The 17,829-nt window shown below is 46.2% G+C and overlaps 1 protein-coding gene across 1 annotated transcript; it reads left to right on the forward strand.

The window, feature by feature from the left end:
- Positions 1-785: 785 nt before the first annotated feature.
- Positions 786-2,212, forward strand: LOC120999641 (hemoglobin heart muscle subunit alpha-type-like). Its single transcript, XM_040430619.1, has 3 exons — positions 786-880; positions 1,504-1,708; positions 1,957-2,212. Exons 1-3 carry the CDS (start codon positions 786-788, stop codon positions 2,065-2,067), a joined length of 411 nt encoding a protein of 136 aa, XP_040286553.1. The 3' UTR covers positions 2,068-2,212.
- The last annotated feature ends 15,617 nt before the right edge of the window (positions 2,213-17,829 follow it).

Genomic DNA, 17,829 nt, shown 5'->3' on the forward strand with positions numbered 1-17,829 from the left:
ATCTCTAACCAGCAGTATCCATCCCATGCGGACATTACCCTATAACACATGGCTGGCAAGAAGGGTCAGTTCACACAACGCATTTATTACTTCAACATTTCTGCAAAATGGCACTTTTTATGCAAAAAACGTGGTGAGAATCTCAATAAACTGCGATCTGACCACATTGTGTGAATAGCACCAAATACTAGATACCTGTCAGCCGAGCTGACAACCATGAATGTGTTCTGACACCTCCAATGAGACAGTAGTGATGTCATATCATGAAAGGGTTAATAACAAGAGTGGCACGATTGGCTGGGGGTCCATGTCACTGCGATCACATGTATGATACCACATGTACTGTACACGTGTAATGATATGTGTCCCATAGACGTACATCACATGTCATATTAATAGAGAAATTACCAATTGCATTGGATATCAGAGACATGTTACATCACACGTGTGCGCACAGCGTCATGTGATCACATACGAATACTTTACAGGTGACATCATTGTGCGTTTTCCGGTCACGTGTAATCATTGCGCACATTTGATCAGCACGGAGACCTGAGCTAATACACACGAGCGTCTTCTCAGATGAAAGGAAGTCTACAAGAGCCGCCGGCTGATTGTGTCTGCACTCCAGTCCAGGAGTTGTCAGCCAGGCCAGGTTGTCAGGCTCTCCTGTAGGGCCCCAGGTGTTCTGGATCAGCAGCCATTCCTCCCTATATAAAGGTGATGATGGAGTCTGGGGCCCCTCAGTGCAGATTGGCCCTTGTGCTGGAGCGTCACATCCCAGGATGGCGCTATCAGATGCTGAGAAGGCGGCTTTGGAGCCCTTGTTTGTGAAGATTGACGCTGACGCTGAGAAGATTGGATGTGAAGCCATGGAGAGGTGAGCGGCAGAGCCAGATAGTCACTGCTACAAGGGGCTGGGAAGGAGGAGCTGATACATTGTTACACCTGGTGCTCCGCCCCCTGCACTACATGCAACAATGTGTCAGATTTGTTTGGAATCTTCCTGTGACATGAGAAACTGTAATCTAGTAACACTGCGTGTCCAGAGAGCAGTTTGTCCATAAGTTCTCTTATTGCATTGTTATTGTGGCTGAGCTGCAGTACCAGACGCATCCTGTGGGTGAGAGTGGTGCTGTCAATGCTAATCCTGCAAAACCCCTTTAGTGTTATACCATGGGAATAGAACCAAGGAGGAAGAAAAAGGGTTGCACAGGATTAGTAAAACATGGCTGTTTCTGTTAAACAGTGCCACCCCTGTCTACAGGCCGTGTGTGATACTGCAGTTCAGTCCTGTTCACTTCAATGGATCTAAACTATAATTACAGACAGGTGTGGTGCTGCTTCTGAATGAAGGTAGCCATCTTTACCTAATACTCAGCCATCCTTAAAGTTGCTCCTGTTTTGTTTGTAGCCCCCTCTACTGTCCTGACCTCTAATTTCCATGGTATATAGGACAACAGTGTCTTTACCCCATGTAACACTGGATCTTCACTTCCTCAGTCTCTTCCAGCAGCATCCAGACACCAAGTCCCACTTCACTCATATGGACGTGACCCCCGGCAGTCAGGATCTGAAGACACATGGAGGGAAGATCATCCACGCCATTAATGATGCCCTCAGCCACTATGGGAATCTGCAGGAGAACTTGGCCACACTGCGGGAGATGCACACCAACAAGCTGAAGCTCAGTGTGGACACCATCAAGGTGAGGAGATGATCTGTCCAGTGGGGATCAGAAACTCTGCTGAAAATGGCGCCACTCTTGTCCATGGTTATATCTGGTATTGCAGTTCCTTCTTGATTACTGTCAATGGTGCTGAACTGCAGAACCAAAGGACAACAGTGGAGCCCCTTCTGGGTGGGTGAAGCAGCTATAATTAACCCCCCCCCCCCCTACCTTATAAGAATTGTTGTAGTGTTGAGCGTGCACTGACTCCCATCATCCATCCCCAGCTGCTGTGTGGTTGTCTCCTGGAGGTCATCGTCAAACATTTCCCAGATGTGGACAAGTCGGCCTGTGACAAGTTCCTCAATGAGGTTGCCGTTGCCCTGATCTCCAGCTGACCAGGAGGAGTCTTCCTCAGACCTATGTCCATGTGTCTCCAGTAACCAGCGTCTGTCCTCCATGATACTGATGACGGCTCCATGACCCGGGATCTCTTCTCCTGATCTGTAATAAATATTATATTCTTGTACATCCCGTCTCCTGGTATTCTTAGTCTGATCTTCTGTAAAGGGAAACTTGGTTAATAATGGCGTCTACCTCAGTCCAGTAGACTATGGAGCCGGGCAGGGGCGGATTAAGTGCATGATAGGCCCGGGGCTGTCTAACCAACTTGGGGGGGGCCCCCCCCCCCCCTCCATTTTAGTTTTGTTTATTTTCGTATGAAGAGGCTGCGGTGCGTCATGAGCGCCACAGTCTCTTCTTAGGCCATATGACCTCTTCAGACAAAAAAAAAATACCCCAAATTGGGTCCTAAACTGAAAAATTTGGTTGCCAAATTTAAAATATATATAATTATAATAAAAAAGACATGGCGGAGAATACAGCACCACATACCTCTTACATCCAGTGACATCTCCTGTCATGTAGACCTTCTCTTCCCTCTTCTCCATTTGACCCAGACCACCATGGCAAATTCTTTCAGCCGCATCTCGTCTGTACAGTTTGTAACAGACACGTTAGATTTCTAAATTTTTTTCCATCAACCTCCTCATCCTGGTGTCCCCACAGTGTCATCCTGCCACCCCCAATACTGTGCCCGTTTTGCTCCCCAATGTCCAAGGTACTATACTGCTTAAAGGGCTTCTGTCACCCCACTAAACCTTTTTTTTTTTTTTTTTGCTTACTGCCGGTTAGCATTCAAAATCTGGCGCCTGCGCCGCGGCCGTACCTGTCTCCATCCTCAATGCGCCTGCGCCGATGACGTCACATCTACACCCGGCACAGGCGCATTGAGGATGGAGCGATTTTGAATGCTAACAGGCAGGGCCAGCAGAGAACGATTCCGTTCCCTGGCCCTGTCAATCACAATGCGGAGGGGGTGTCATTAGGATCGGAGGATGCGGCTGCTACCAGCAAGTAGCCGCCCTACTTGCTGGTAGCAAGGTAATTTGCATATTTTAAAAGCATGTTTTAAACAAAATCTACAGGACCAAAATTATTAATTTGATTATGTATGCAAAAATCGCAGTGTGGGGATTATAAGTAAGCAAAAAAAAAAATGGTTTAGTGGGGTGACAGAAGCCCTTTAAAAAATAGTGACCCTAATAGACATAATTGGAGTCATTTATCAAACTGGTGTAAAGTAGAACTGGATTTCCAAAAGAGCTGTCAAATATGAAAGGTGGAACCTGATTGGCTGCTATGGGCAACTAAGCCAGTTCTACTTTACACCAGTTTGATAAATTACCCCAAATGTCCCTATAGTGTCCACAGCAATTATAATGTCCCCTAGAGACCCCCAGTAATAATAACACCCTATATTGTGCTCCAGGCAATAATCCCTGTATAGTGTCCCCAAAAATAATAGAATTTCCCCTACAGTGCCTCCTTAATAGCAACACCCCATATAGTAATTTCCCCCACACTGCCCCCATATAGTAATTTCCCCCACACTGCCCCCATATAGTAATTTCCCCCACACTGCCCCCATATAGTAATTTCCCCCACACTGCCCCCATATAGTAATTTCCCCCACACTGCCCCATATAGTAATTTCCCCCACACTGCCCCATATAGTAATTTCCCCCACACTGTCCCCACATAGTAATTTCCCCCACACTGCCCCATATAGTAATTTCCCCCACACTGCCCCATATATTAATTTCCCCCACACTGTCCCCACATAGTAATTTCCCCCACACTGCCCCATATAGTAATTTCCCCCACACTGCGCCCATATAGTAATTTCCCCCACACTGCCCCCACATAGTAATTTCCCCCACACTGCCCCATATAGTAATTTCCCCCACACTGTCCCCACATAGCAATTTCCCCCACACTGCTCCCACACAATAGTTTCCCCCACACTGCCCCCACATAGTAATTTGCCCCCAAACTGTCCTCACATAGCAATTACCCCACACTGCCCCCACATAGCAATTACCCCACACTGCCCCCACATAGCAATTTCCCCCACACTGCTCCCACATAATAATTTGCCCACACACTGCCCCATATAGTAATTTGCCCCCACATAGTAGTCCGGCTCCCATAATAATTTAGCCCCACATTCCCCCTCCCATGTACTTGAGGTCTCTTCCCTAATATGTCCTCCTCTGTGTGTCGTCCCCCACATGTCCCCATAAGTAGGCACATGAAATAAAAAAATAAAAAATGGGGAAAAAAAATGAAAAGCTAAATACTCACCGTCCAGGGCCAGGCACTTGATCGCAGACGAAGGCGGGATGAGGCAGGCGTGCACACGTCAATGTGCTATGTCCCGGCACAGGCGCGTGATGACGTCATCACGCACGCCTGCGCCGGGATTTCACTACCGCATAGGCCTCAGGCCTACGGCGGTGATAGGCGACGGGACAGGGAGCTATGCGCTCCTGTTCCCCGCCGCAGTATGTGGGCGTTCAGGTCGGCGCTGGGCCGGGGGCTGCCGACCCGAACGTCCCTATTGTAATCCGCCACTGGAGCCGGGGATTTTTTGGGATTAAGTTCATTTTCATGGCAAAGAAGGACTATGCAATTCATCTGATCACTCTTCATAACATTCTGGAGTATATGCAAATTGCTATTATAAAAACTTAAGCAGCAACTTTTCCAATATTTATGTAGTTCTCAAAACTTTTGGCCACGACTGTAGATGCAGGGTCATGTGTATGTGTGTATGTGTATATATATATATATATATATATATATATATATATATATATATATATATATATATATATACATTCACTCTTTATTATTTTTAATATTTATTTTCTGCCTTCATTTTATTATATACATCCATACGTGTACAATTTTAACCCCTCCCAACCACGTATTTATTGACTTTTGTGTGTATATTTATTTATAAATTTATGTGTATATATATAACTTATTCTTGCACAAAAAAAAAACTTTTAATTTTGTGATGTTTTAGACTTGAAAAATGAGTATATTGACTCCGAAACGCGTTGTCACTCATCAGAAGAAAAAGGGAAAATGGGGAGAAAGATGAACATACAAGTGGAATATACACCGTGTGCAGAATTATTAGGCAAATGAGTATTTTGACCACATCATCCTCTTTATGCATGTTGTCTTACTCCAAGCTGTATAGGCTCGAAAGCCTACTACCAATTAAGCATATTAGGTGATGTGCATCTCTGTAATGAGAAGGGGTGTGATCTAATGACATCAACACCCTATATTAGGTGTGCATAATTATTAGGCAACTTCCTTTCCTTTGGCAAAATGGGTCAAAAGAAGGACTTGACAGGCTCAGAAAAGTCAAAAATAGTGAGATATCTTGCAGAGGGATGCAGCACTCTTAAAATTGCAAAGCTTCTGAAGCGTGATCATCGAACAATCAAGCGTTTCATTCAAAATAGTCAACAGGGTCGCAAGAAGCGTGTGGAAAAACCAAGGCGCAAAATAACTGCCCATGAACTGAGAAAAGTCAAGCGTGCAGCTGCCAAGATGCCACTTGCCACCAGTTTGGCCATATTTCAGAGCTGCAACATCACTGGAGTGCCCAAAAGCACAAGGTGTGCAATACTCAGAGACATGGCCAAGGTAAGAAAGGCTGAAAGACGACCACCACTGAACAAGACACACAAGCTGAAACGTCAAGACTGGGCCAAGAAATATCTCAAGACTGATTTTTCTAAGGTTTTATGGACTGATAAAATGAGAGTGAGTCTTGATGGGCCAGATGGATGGGCCCGTGGCTGGATTGGTAAAGGGCAGAGAGCTCCAGTCCGACTCAGACACCAGCAAGGTGGAGGTGGAGTACTGGTTTGGGCTGGTATCATCAAAGATGAGCTTGTGGGGCCTTTTCGGGTTGAGGATGGAGTCAAGCTCAACTCCCAGTCCTACTGCCAGTTTCTGGAAGACACCTTCTTCAAGCAGTGGTACAGGAAGAAGTCTGCATCCTTCAAGAAAAACATGATTTCCATTTCGTCCACCATGACGGCTCTACTATGAGATTGACCCTTGACCTCTGTAGGGGCAGGAACACACAGAGTTTAAAAGGCCACCACCCACACTCACCCTCAGTGTTTCCTGTCCCTACGGGGTCAACCACACAGAGAGCCCTCCTGGTGGAGGTGAAGAAAAAGTTTATTATTTTATAAAATACCTGAGGATTCCGTCCTCGTCCCCTGCCCTCCTACGGTCTGGTCCAAAGCTGGGCAGGGGATTCATATGGAGCCGATCTCGCTTCTGTACCAGGAGCCTGTATCCCTCCCCACAGTGCGGTCCCCCTTCCCTATGTTGAGGAAGCTGACCGCAGGGAAGCAGCATGCTGAACGCCGACAGGAAGCCTCAGCATTACTCTCTGCTCCCGGCGGCTGGAGGCGAAAGGGGCGGAGCTTAGGCCGGAAGGGGCGGAGCTTAGATCGGCCGCACGGCGGTGACGTCAGACGCCGGACTGACTACTCGTGGCGGCAGATTCAAACAGGCAGTGGCACCGATCTTCCTCCTGGCGCATACAGCACTAATGTCTGCTCCTGAAGCCCCGGACTCCTCTACAGCCCAGATGGACAATGAAACTCCCTCGGCTACTCCAACAGTGAGTTCCCCTGTGGGGAAAGACAAAATGATGTATCTTTTTTTGACTTACTTGCTGTTTTGTCTATTGATACCTGGCTGCTCCTCTCTTTCATAGGGAGTTAAAGAGCCCAGAACAAGGTCTACAGTTCAAAGATGTGCAACTTGTAATAAGAAGCTTCCCGAGAATTATAAAAAGAAGCTCTGCCAGAGCTGCATAAAAGACCTTATAAAAGAGGAGCAGCCGTCAATTTTGTCCGAGGTCAAAACGCTTATTCAGAACGAAATTAAGTCCTCTTTGGCCTCCCTCAGATCAGCCCCGTCTACACCTCCTGCTGCAAAAAAACCTAGATTATCCGCCCCATCCTCCTCTGTTTCGGAGATTATGGACGAGGGGGCCTCCACCTCTGGACAGAATGTGGACTTTGACGTTCTATCAGAGGGGGAGATAATGGAAGATAATAAAAAATATTTCTTTTCTTCCGAGGATATGGAGGAGCTATTGGGAGCTGTCAGAGCAACCATGGGGATTGAGGAGGTGAAAAAACCAAGGTCCGTCTTAGATGAGATGTTCGGGGGACTCAGAGCAAAAAAGTTAAAAGTTTTCCCAATGAATGAAAATTTAAAGGACATGATCTTAGACGAGTGGACTGACCCCGAGAGGAGACTAGGGGTATCTCGGGAATTCAGAAACCGGTTGTTGTTTGATCCAGCGGACGTCAAATTATTTAACGAGACCCCCAAAATTGACATCCAAGTGGCGAAAGTAGTTAAGAAGACTTCCCTCCCATTTGAGGACTCTTCACAACTACAGGACCCAATGGAAAGGAAAGCCGACTCTCTCCTAAAGAAATCCTGGGAGACAGCTATGTTTGGGGTCAAAACCAACATAGCCGCAACATCGGTCGCAAGATCTATGTGTTTTTGGCTTAACGAACTAGAAGAACATATCAAAAACAAGACTTCTAGGGAGGAAATATTGAGCTCTATCCCACTCCTCAAATCTGCCACGGCCTTCTTGGCGGATGCCTCGGCGGAATCGGTGAGGTTCGCCGCTAAGGATGTGGCCCTCACCAATTCCGCAAGGAGAGCTTTGTGGATGAAAGCCTGGGGAGGGGATAGAGCATCAAAAGCAAAACTATGCTCCATAGCGTTTTCTGGGGAATACGTTTTTGGACCCGTATTAGACTCTATCCTGGAAAAGGCTGCAGACAAAAAAAAGGGGTTCCCGGAAGAGACCAAAAAGAAGCCCTTTCGTTCCTCCAACTCCCAAACTAGACCCTATAGGGGCAAAGGAAAGGGGGGTAGGTGGAGTTACCAGAAGGGGGGAAAAGGCAGAGGTTTCCTTCTTAACCCCCAAAATAAAGATAAACAATGACGCTAGAGTAGGGGGAAGACTGCAGAATTTTCTGTCCCAGTGGGAGTCCATTACAAAAAATCCATGGGCCCTAAATATAATTCGGGATGGCTACCGGATAGAATTTTCCTCAGTCCCTCCAAAGAGGTTCAAAATAACCTCTCACAGCGCAAAAATAATAGAAAAAATCTGGCAGGGTATCCTGCAACTTATAGACTCAGGCGTTGTGACAGAAGTCCCAAGTTCAGAAAGAGGAAGGGGTTATTATTCCAGTCTATTTCTGGTACAAAAACCAGATGGTACCTTCCGCACTATTATAAATCTAAAAGGATTAAACAAAGTGGTCGCATACAGGAAATTCAGGATGGAATCTGTAACATCCATCATTCCCCTGATCAGAACAGGAGACTTCATGACATCCATAGATTTAAAAGACGCGTACTATCACGTCCCCATGAACAGATCATCGCAAAAATTCCTCAGGTTTGCCCTAGTGGACAGCTCAGGAGTTGTAAGACACTTCCAGTTCATTGTGTTACCCTTTGGAATCTCATCTGCTCCAAGGGTATTCACAAAACTAGTAGTAGAAATGATATCCCCTCTGAGAGCAGAAGGGATAAAAATTTTCCCATACTTGGACGACTTTCTGGTCCTGGGACCCTCGGAGCAGGAGACAACCAGCATTACCAGAGACCTGATGCACAGGTTTTCAGACCTGGGGTGGGTAATAAACCTGAAAAAATCAAGTTTAATCCCCTCAACCAAAATGAAATTTCTGGGGGTAATACTGGACTTGGTCTCCCAGGTGACATCCCTCCCTCGGGAAAAAGTTACGTCGTTTATAGAAAAAACACAAAAATTCCGAAGTCAATCCCAGTGCTCCATTCGCAATGCCATGAGCCTCCTAGGCACAATGACCTCCTGCATAACAGCGGTGTCTTGGTCTCAGGCCCACACCAGGATTCTCCAATCTTGGATCCTGAGAATTTGGGACAAGTGACAGTGCTCTCTAGAGAAAAAAATCCCCATCCCGAGTCAGGTAAAATCAGATTTAAAATGGTGGATGAAAGAGGAAAACCTGCAAAAGGGTGTACCCTGGGTAAAAGATCCGGAGATTCAAATAAACACGGATGCAAGTGGTACAGGATGGGGAGCAAAAATAGGCTCGATAAATTACCAGGGCACTTGGTCGGACGCCATGAGAAAATGTTCCTCAAATCACAGAGAATTGAGGGCAATCTGGGAGGTGCTGAAGGTGTCACAGGACAGGGTCTCCGGAAAACACCTAAAAATCCTCTCGGACAACGTAACAGCCGTAGCATACCTGAAACATCAGGGGGGCACACGATCATCAGGCTTAAAGGAATTGGCAGAAAAAATATTCTCCTGGGCGGAAAAGAACGTTCTATCCATCACTGCTATCCATCTAAAGGGTACAGAAAACATACAGGCGGATTTTCTCAGCAGAGTAACCATAGATCCGGGGGAATGGGCCCTAAACTCAATCGTATTCGAGCAGATTACCAGGAGGTGGGGGACCCCCAAGATAGACCTGTTTGCTTAAAAAAAGAACGCAAAGGTCCATCCCTTTTGTTCCCTAAACCCAAGAGACAACCCTTGGGCGACAGACGCATTTTTAGTCAGGTGGTCTTGAGATCTAGCCTATGCCTTCCCCCCTTGGCCATTAATACCCAGGGTGCTGCAGAAAATAAGATCGGACCCAGTAACAGTAATACTGGTTGTCCCGTACTGGACAAAAAGGAATTGGTTCCCAGTGTTAAAAGAACTAGCTCTGGAAGAACCCTGGATAATCCCCCCACGGGAGGACATTATCTCTCAGGGTCCAATTCTTCACCAGAATCCAGGTCTTTTCAGACTATCGGTCTGGATCCTGAACGCGAAATCCTAAAAAGCAGAGGGATATCAGAGAAAGTCATAAACACCCTTAAGTCCAGCAGGAAAGAAGTTACTTCTGCAATATATCTTAAGATATGGAAAAAATATTGTAGTTGGCTTGGCCAGACTCCTCCCGTAAACTCTTCTCCCAATATTAAAAAAGTGCTAGACTTCCTCCAACGAGGGTTAGATCTGGGCCTTAGACCAAGTACTCTCAAAGTACAGATCTCTGCTTTGGGGGCTTGTTATGATACGGACCTGGCCAGTCACAGGTGGATAAGGAGGTTCATAAAAGCTGCCTCAAGATTGAGACCTTCCCTAACCCCTAGGACGCCTCAATGGGATCTAAACTTGGTCCTAAAAAACCTTACAAATTCGCCTTTTTCTCCTACGCAGGATATATCTCTCAAACACCTATCTTTAAAAGCAGCCTTCCTAGTGGCAATCACTTCAGCCAGACGTCTGGGTGAAATCCAAGCGCTGTCCTGCAGGGAACCATACCTCACGATCTTCCCGGACAGAATAGTTTTACGTTTAGATCCAGGTTTTCTCCCAAAAGTGGTGTCGGACTTTCACAGAGACCAAGAGATCATCCTTCCATCTTTTCCCAAGGACGACCCATCACAGGATCAGTTCCAGCTCCTGGACGTCCGGGATACCATCATACAATACCTGGACTTAACAAAAGAATTTAGGAAAGATGATAACCTTTTCGTTCAGTATGGGGGTCCAAACAGGGGGAAAAAGGCATCCAAAGCCACGATCGGAAGATGGATCAGATCTACTATTATTTGCTGCTACCAGAAGTCGGGTCTAGATAGCCCCACGAATATAAAAGCTCACTCTACAAGAGCTATGGCGTCTTCATGGGCAGAAAGAGGAGGTGTCTCCCTTGACAGGATTTGTAAAGCAGCCACCTGGTCGAATATAAGTACTTTTATCAAACATTACCGGATTAATGTGTCAGCTTCTGTGGATTTAACCTTCGGTCAGAAGGTTCTACAAGCAGTTACCCACCCTGTTTAATAATCTGGTAGTTCTCATAGTAGAGCCGTCATGGTGGACGAAATGGAAAACCGTAATTAGACTTACCGGCAATTCTGTTTCCTTGAGTCCACCATGACGGCCCAGATTTCCCCCCCTGAGATTTAAGGAGGGGTTGAGTATGAATTAATACTCAAAAAAAAAAAAAAAAATGTATATATTCATATACTTGCCTAGGTTAAGGCTACACCCACTTGGTAACTTGGAAAGCACTGAGGGTGAGTGTGGGTGGTGGCCTTTTAAACTCTGTGTGTTCCTGCCCCTACAGAGGTCAAGGGTCAATCTCATAGTAGAGCCGTCATGGTGGACTCAAGGAAACAGAATTACCGGTAAGTCTAATTACGGTCTTTTCATGCAGGACAATGCTCCATCACACGCGTCCAAGTACTCCACAGCGTGGCTGGCAAGAAAGGGTATAAAAGAAGAAAATCTAATGACATGGCCTCCTTGTTCACCTGATCTGAACCCCATTGAGAACCTGTGGTCCATCATCAAATGTGAGATTTACAAGGAGGGAAAACAGTACACCTCTCTGAACAGTGTCTGGGAGGCTGTGGTTGCTGCTGCACGCAATGTTGATGGTGAACAGATCAAAACACTGACAGAATCCATGGATGGCAGGCTTTTGAGTGTCCTTGCAAAGAAAGGTGGCTATATTGGTCACTGATTTGTTTTTGTTTTGTTTTTGAATGTCAGAAATGTATATTTGTGAATGTTGAGATGTTATATTGGTTTCACTGGTAAAAATAAATAATTGAAATGGGTATATATTTGTTTTTTGTTAAGTTGCCTAATAATTATGCACAGTAATAGTCACCTGCACACACAGATATCCCCCTAAAATAGCTAAAACTAAAAACAAACTAAAAACTACTTCCAAAAATATTCAGCTTTTATATTAATGAGTTTTTTGGGTTCATTGAGAACATGGTTGTTGTTCAATAATAAAATTAATCCTCAAAAATACAACTTGCCTAATAATTCTGCACTCCCCGTAGATGCAGCCACATATGTCTATATATGCCCAAATGGAAAACCACATGCATCGTCTGCTGTGTATAGACGGGAAGGGGAAGAGGGGAGGGGGAAGGAAAAAACAGACAATGAAAAGTATACAGAATACCATATAATAAATATAATAAATATAATATAATAAACACATCAGTATCAATATATCCAATAATATGCACACATGTACAACTGTACAAAAATACATAATTAACCTTAAATACACAAATGCATACATATGTACACCGAAATTTAAACATGATTGCTAGATCCTATATGCATAATAATCGTATTAATCGATGAATACATGATTGGTTAAATACATACAATGAAGACAAAAGAATATATATGAAGAGGAGAAAAAGAGATAATAGACATAAACAGTATATATGTACCCATGTGTACAATAAAGTGTACAAAAACCTAAGATACCATAAACAATTGAAAATGTGAGAAAAAAATACACAAAATTATGAAAATGAGGACCCACTAGGGGTTCAAATACAGTGATTGTAAGAAATCCTGCATGTGAATAAAGTGCAAAGTGCTAGGCCAAAGGGCGTGATGAGTGAATGAATACCGGTGAAAATAACCACCGGAAAATGTATAATGTTGACACCCTCCTAGAACAAATAATATTAAAGGGAGGGGAAATGATGCTCAAGGTGAGAAAAATAAAAGGAAAAAGGAAAAACGGAACAGAATGGAAAGGAGGAAAAAGGAGAGGGGGAGGAGGGGAGGGGGAATAAAAAGAAAAGGAGAAGGGGAGGAAGAAAGGGGGGAAGAGGGGGGGAGGGGAAAAGAGGGGGGAAGGAAAGAAAGAACCAACATGGATGTACCCAAAGCAGCATGGAAGTACATCAACATAAATGCAAGTATACAATATATAAATCCAGATGTGTTGCAGACATTCCGAAACAATTGGAAGGGACCAGATTAAGGAGATCAAGTAGTGGATCAAATAAGGAATCGGTGGATGCGGCGTCCTGTAAAAAACTGATGAAGTGCTGGAGAGAAAGATAAATAAAAGAGAGAAGAATCAATAAAAATTAGTAATGAATACATACAAGCTGTTAAAGGAAATAATGGAATCCACAGTTGTGGACCCAGCGACTACAAAAAAGCGGAGAAACACAAATTTTCATTCAGACCCCTGGGACGTAACGTCCCCAGGGTCCAGATCCAGTGGCTCTCCCGTTGGGCAAGTCTCTTGGATGTATTACCAGCACGCAAATCCACTCGGACACAGTCAATTCCCCTCACTTTAAGAAGCCTCGGATTGCATGAATGAAATGCCTTAAAGTGTCTAGCAATGGGTTTGGTGGCCTCAACCTCCTCCAGTTCCTGCGCCTCCTGCGTTGTGATGCGTGCGCGCGTCATCCGGCGCCCCGTGCCTGTGCGTCCATACGTCATCTCCGCCCGATCATGTGCTTTGTCACGTGGGTGGGCGGGGTTTTGACGGGACGCCGGCCGCGGGGTGCCCGGATGTGTTTGCGCCGGAATGATTGTGCGCCGATAGGCATACGCACCTGGGGACTAGTAAGTGCTGGTTTTTGATTGGTTTATAGAGATTTTAAAACATTCTATCCACAGTGATGGCGTTACCCCCTGGCGAAGGCACGCCGAAACGCGCGTTGGGGTAGCGCCATCCTGGTTGTTCCACTCCTGGTCTGTCCTTGGTAAGTCCCATCTGCAATTCCATCCCCTGTTTTCTCTCCATCTGGATGTCTACTCACTTGTTAGGCTCACCTTTTGTATGGCCGGGTGTCTATGTTCATGTCCGTGTTTGGTTTTTGCAGTTACTTTGTGACTCGCCTTTACCATGTATACATAGTTGGTCTGCGGGCAGGTTATTTATCATTTCTCTATATATGTCCCGCTGATTCTATATATTCTAGTATCCATGACCGGAGTGTCCCTCCCAGGGTGGCGCCGTTCTTCCCTTTCCCTGCCCCTTTGTTCCCTGTCCTCCTGCATCTCTTGTATGTATTTTTTATGTTTTGCTATGCTACAATAAAATATTTATAACATTTATTATCTGGCACTTTAAGCTCCATTTTCTTTGCCGTTCTGATATTGTACTCGGGAGCTTGTGCCGAGTTATCTCTCAGGGGTGTCATTGTGGGTACATTGGGGGTGCACCCCTCCTTTTCGGCACCCCTGGGGTCGTTTCCCCTTTTCTGGTGTACTGTTATAGTACACAAAACTCTCCCCATTGTGTTCCATATCATTCCTCTGGAGAATTGGCCACTCCACCTACGAGGACTGCGAGATACCGGCTGCACCGACCCCCTGTCCTCACGAGTGTTGTGCCTACGTATGCATAACACCATAAGGTGAGCACAACCATTGATGTCTAACTTTTACACACTTCTTATCGAACGTACTACCTTATGATCGCCTTCCTATCTTTTTTCGCCATAATTGCTGAAGCCCCATTCTGGACAGCAGAGACACGGAGCAGTAACATGATTGATTGTGATCTTTATACTACAAAATCAGGGTGGCAACTTTATCTCTCCGTGATTTTGCAGTAAAAAGATCACAGAGAGGCACGGAGCATCATCAATCATGTTACTGCTCCGTGTCTCTGCTGTCTGGAACGGGGCTTGGCACTCTTTCACGCAGCGGATTACCCGCACAGGATCCGCTCGTGTTAAAGAGCCCTAAGCCCAATGCATGGCTACACTCGCCCAGTCCTAATAAAATCTGGTCCTACCTCATCCAGGGAGTCACTGGCATCGGCGTGATGTCCGCTGGATCCAGAACAAGGTCCAAAAAAGAATAATCACATAAGGAAGGGATGGTGACTGCCCCTGTCAAATCACCAGCAGGGGGCGCTGTGCTGGCCTGTAAGACTCAGCCATGCCAATGTATAGCAGGGTAATCTAGGGCATTTGCCCTAAGTGCAACCACACAGTACTAATGCCCACCTTGTGGCCCCTCACAGTAGTTATGCCCACCTTTGTTCCTGTCACAGTAGTTATGCCCAGATATGTGCCCCCTCATAGTAGTTATGCCAAACATGTGTCCCCTTACAGTAGTTATGCCCAGATATGTGCCCCCTCAGAGTGGTTATGCCAGATTATGTGTCCCCTCACAGTAGTAATGCCAGATTATGTGTCCCCTCACAGTAGTAATGCCAGATTATGTGCCCCTTCACAGTATTTATGCCCAGTTATGTGCCCCCTCAAAGTAAATATGCCCAGATATGTTCCCCCTCAGAGTGGTTATGCCAGATTAAGTGTCCCCTCACATTAGATATGCCCACATATGTGCCCCTCACAGTAGTAATGCCAGATTATGTGCCCCTTCACAGTATTTATGCCCGGTTATGTGCCCCCTCAAAGTAAATATGCCCAGATATGTTCCCCCTCACATTAGATATGCCAGATTATGTGCCCCTCACATTAGATATGCCCACATATGTGCCCCTCACAATGGTTATGCCAGATTACGTGCCCCGTCACAGTAGTTATGCCTTCATATGTGCCCCCTCATAGTTATGCCTTCATATGTGCCACCCTCACAGTAGTTATGCCAGATTAGGTGCCCCCTCAAATCAGTTATGGCAGATTAGGTGCCCCTCAGTAGAGATGCCAACTTTTGTGCCCCCTCACTCTAGTTGTGCCCATCAAACACCCCCCCTGCCCCCAGTCTGCAGCTATAGAAACAAAACAAAACATAACACATACTTACCTTCTTCCCTGATGACAGGAGGCAGATTGCCGGGCTTTCAGCTCTCCTCCCACAGCCAGCAGTGCGATCTGGGGCCAGCAGGGGGAGCTCCTGAGCTCTGAAGATCAGTGAAGCAGGGAGTAGAGAGGTTTCCCTGCTTCACTATGGAAACAGAACTGCCTGGCCGGGTGTGAGTGAGTGCGCGCCCCCCCGCCCCCCCCCCCTCTTCCTTGACCCTCCGGCCCCCACCCCCATATTATACATGTAATGGAAGCATGGAGCGCTCTGATGGGGCCCGAAATTGCCACTGTACTTCATGCCAGGCCCCATCAGAGCGCTCCATTACATGTGAGTACAGCGGGGCCCCTGCCAGCGGCCGCCTGGGGGGGGGGGTCCACAGGCGGCCGGGCCCCCTGGAGTGCCGGGCCCAGTCGCAACTGCGACTCCTGCGACCCCTGTATGTACGCCACTGTATATAACACCCCGCTTCAATCAGTTTTTTTGGGTGGGCAACTGGTATATCACACCAGTAGAAATGATTTGTTCCAATAACGCTTGTCCCTCTATATACCTGCAGTATCGCAGCAGAACCGCACACAACTGCCGCACAATACAAATGCACTATAATATACTGTCTAACATAGAAAGTATATTATAACATTGTACACGGAAGGCAATCCATTAGAATATACATAAAGATAAAACGTAACCTTTAATAATGTTACTATGAGGGTCCATTCACACGTCCGTAAGTGTTTTGCGGATCCGCAAAACACGGACACCGGCAATGTGCATTCCGCAATTTGTGGACCGCACATCGCCGGCACTATATTAGAAAATGCCTAATCTTGTCTGCAATTGCGGACAAGAATAGGACATGTTCTATTTTTGTTGCGGAAACAGAAGCGGAAATGCGGATCCGCAAATGTGGATGCGGACAGCACATTCTGGCCCTATTGAACATGAATGCGGCGAGCCCCTGAGGAGCTGGTGCAGAGGATGGGAGTGGTAGTGGCCCTGATAAGGTGCTGTGTCACAATACTATCATTTGGGCTGTCATTCCCTGGGGTTTGGTGCAGTGAAAGTGTAGATTGAAGACTCAGGCCAAAGGTGAACGCATAACAGTCTCTTTGTACTGCAAAATATGTCTTGTGGCACATCCAGCAGCAATAATTACAAACGGCAGTTTCTGGCACCAGTTAAGGAAGTATGGCTGCTGGTTGGATGGCAATAGGTTGGCACTACCAGGCCTAGCAGTGGTTTAGGTAGGTGGTGGTGTCTGAGCTGTTGTCCTTCACCTTTCAGCAGTGTCTGCAGTGGGCGTAACTACCGGGGAAGCAGGGGAAGCAGCTGCTTCGGGGCCCGGTGTCCCGGCAGCGTGTGTGACAGTTTATTTTCAAGTTAGATAAATATCGATGTCTTACTGTTCAGGGCCCCTTCACAGCAGCTGACCAGGCCCCTCGCTAATGTGATCTAATCTTACTGTCTCCTAAAGTCTTCTGATGTGTCTGGGATTCGAACCCACAACCTCCAAAAGTCTGACTGTATCAGAGGTAAAGCATTTACCCTCACAACCATAAAGGCTGCATTACAACTGATTGAAAAAAAATAAGACTTCTACTGTTATAGCTGGCTAAGTGTACATCTATACACATGACAGCTGCCCCAACACACCCAGCACTGCTATATCTCTATATGACAGCTGTCCCAGCACACTCAGCTCTGCTATATCTCTATAAATGAGCAGCTGTCATGTGTATAGATGTACACTTAGCCAGCTATAACAGTTGAAGTCTCATTTTTTTTTCAATCAGTAGCAAGGCATCTCTTATGGTCTTGTGGTTAGGTGCTTTGCCTCTGATACAGAAGGTCGTGGGTTCGAATCCCAGCAGAAATCTTTTCTGAAATACAAGCACTGACTCCATATATGGACATACAGGGCGGGACACAGGAAGAGGCTGCATCGCATCGCATCGCATCGCTGACATGGAGGTAAGTAGAAGTGTTTATTTATTTTTTTTTAATACCCGACTGTTATTGCCATGGGGGGAGCGGGGGCACTTGATACTGGCACATGGGGGTGGGGGGGGAGAGGCACCTGATACTGGCACATGGGGGGGGGAGCGGGGTTGGC

The sequence above is a fragment of the Bufo bufo genome, chromosome 4 (genome assembly GCF_905171765.1).
Source record: "Bufo bufo chromosome 4, aBufBuf1.1, whole genome shotgun sequence".
In the NCBI taxonomy this organism is placed as follows: Eukaryota; Metazoa; Chordata; class Amphibia; order Anura; family Bufonidae; genus Bufo; species Bufo bufo.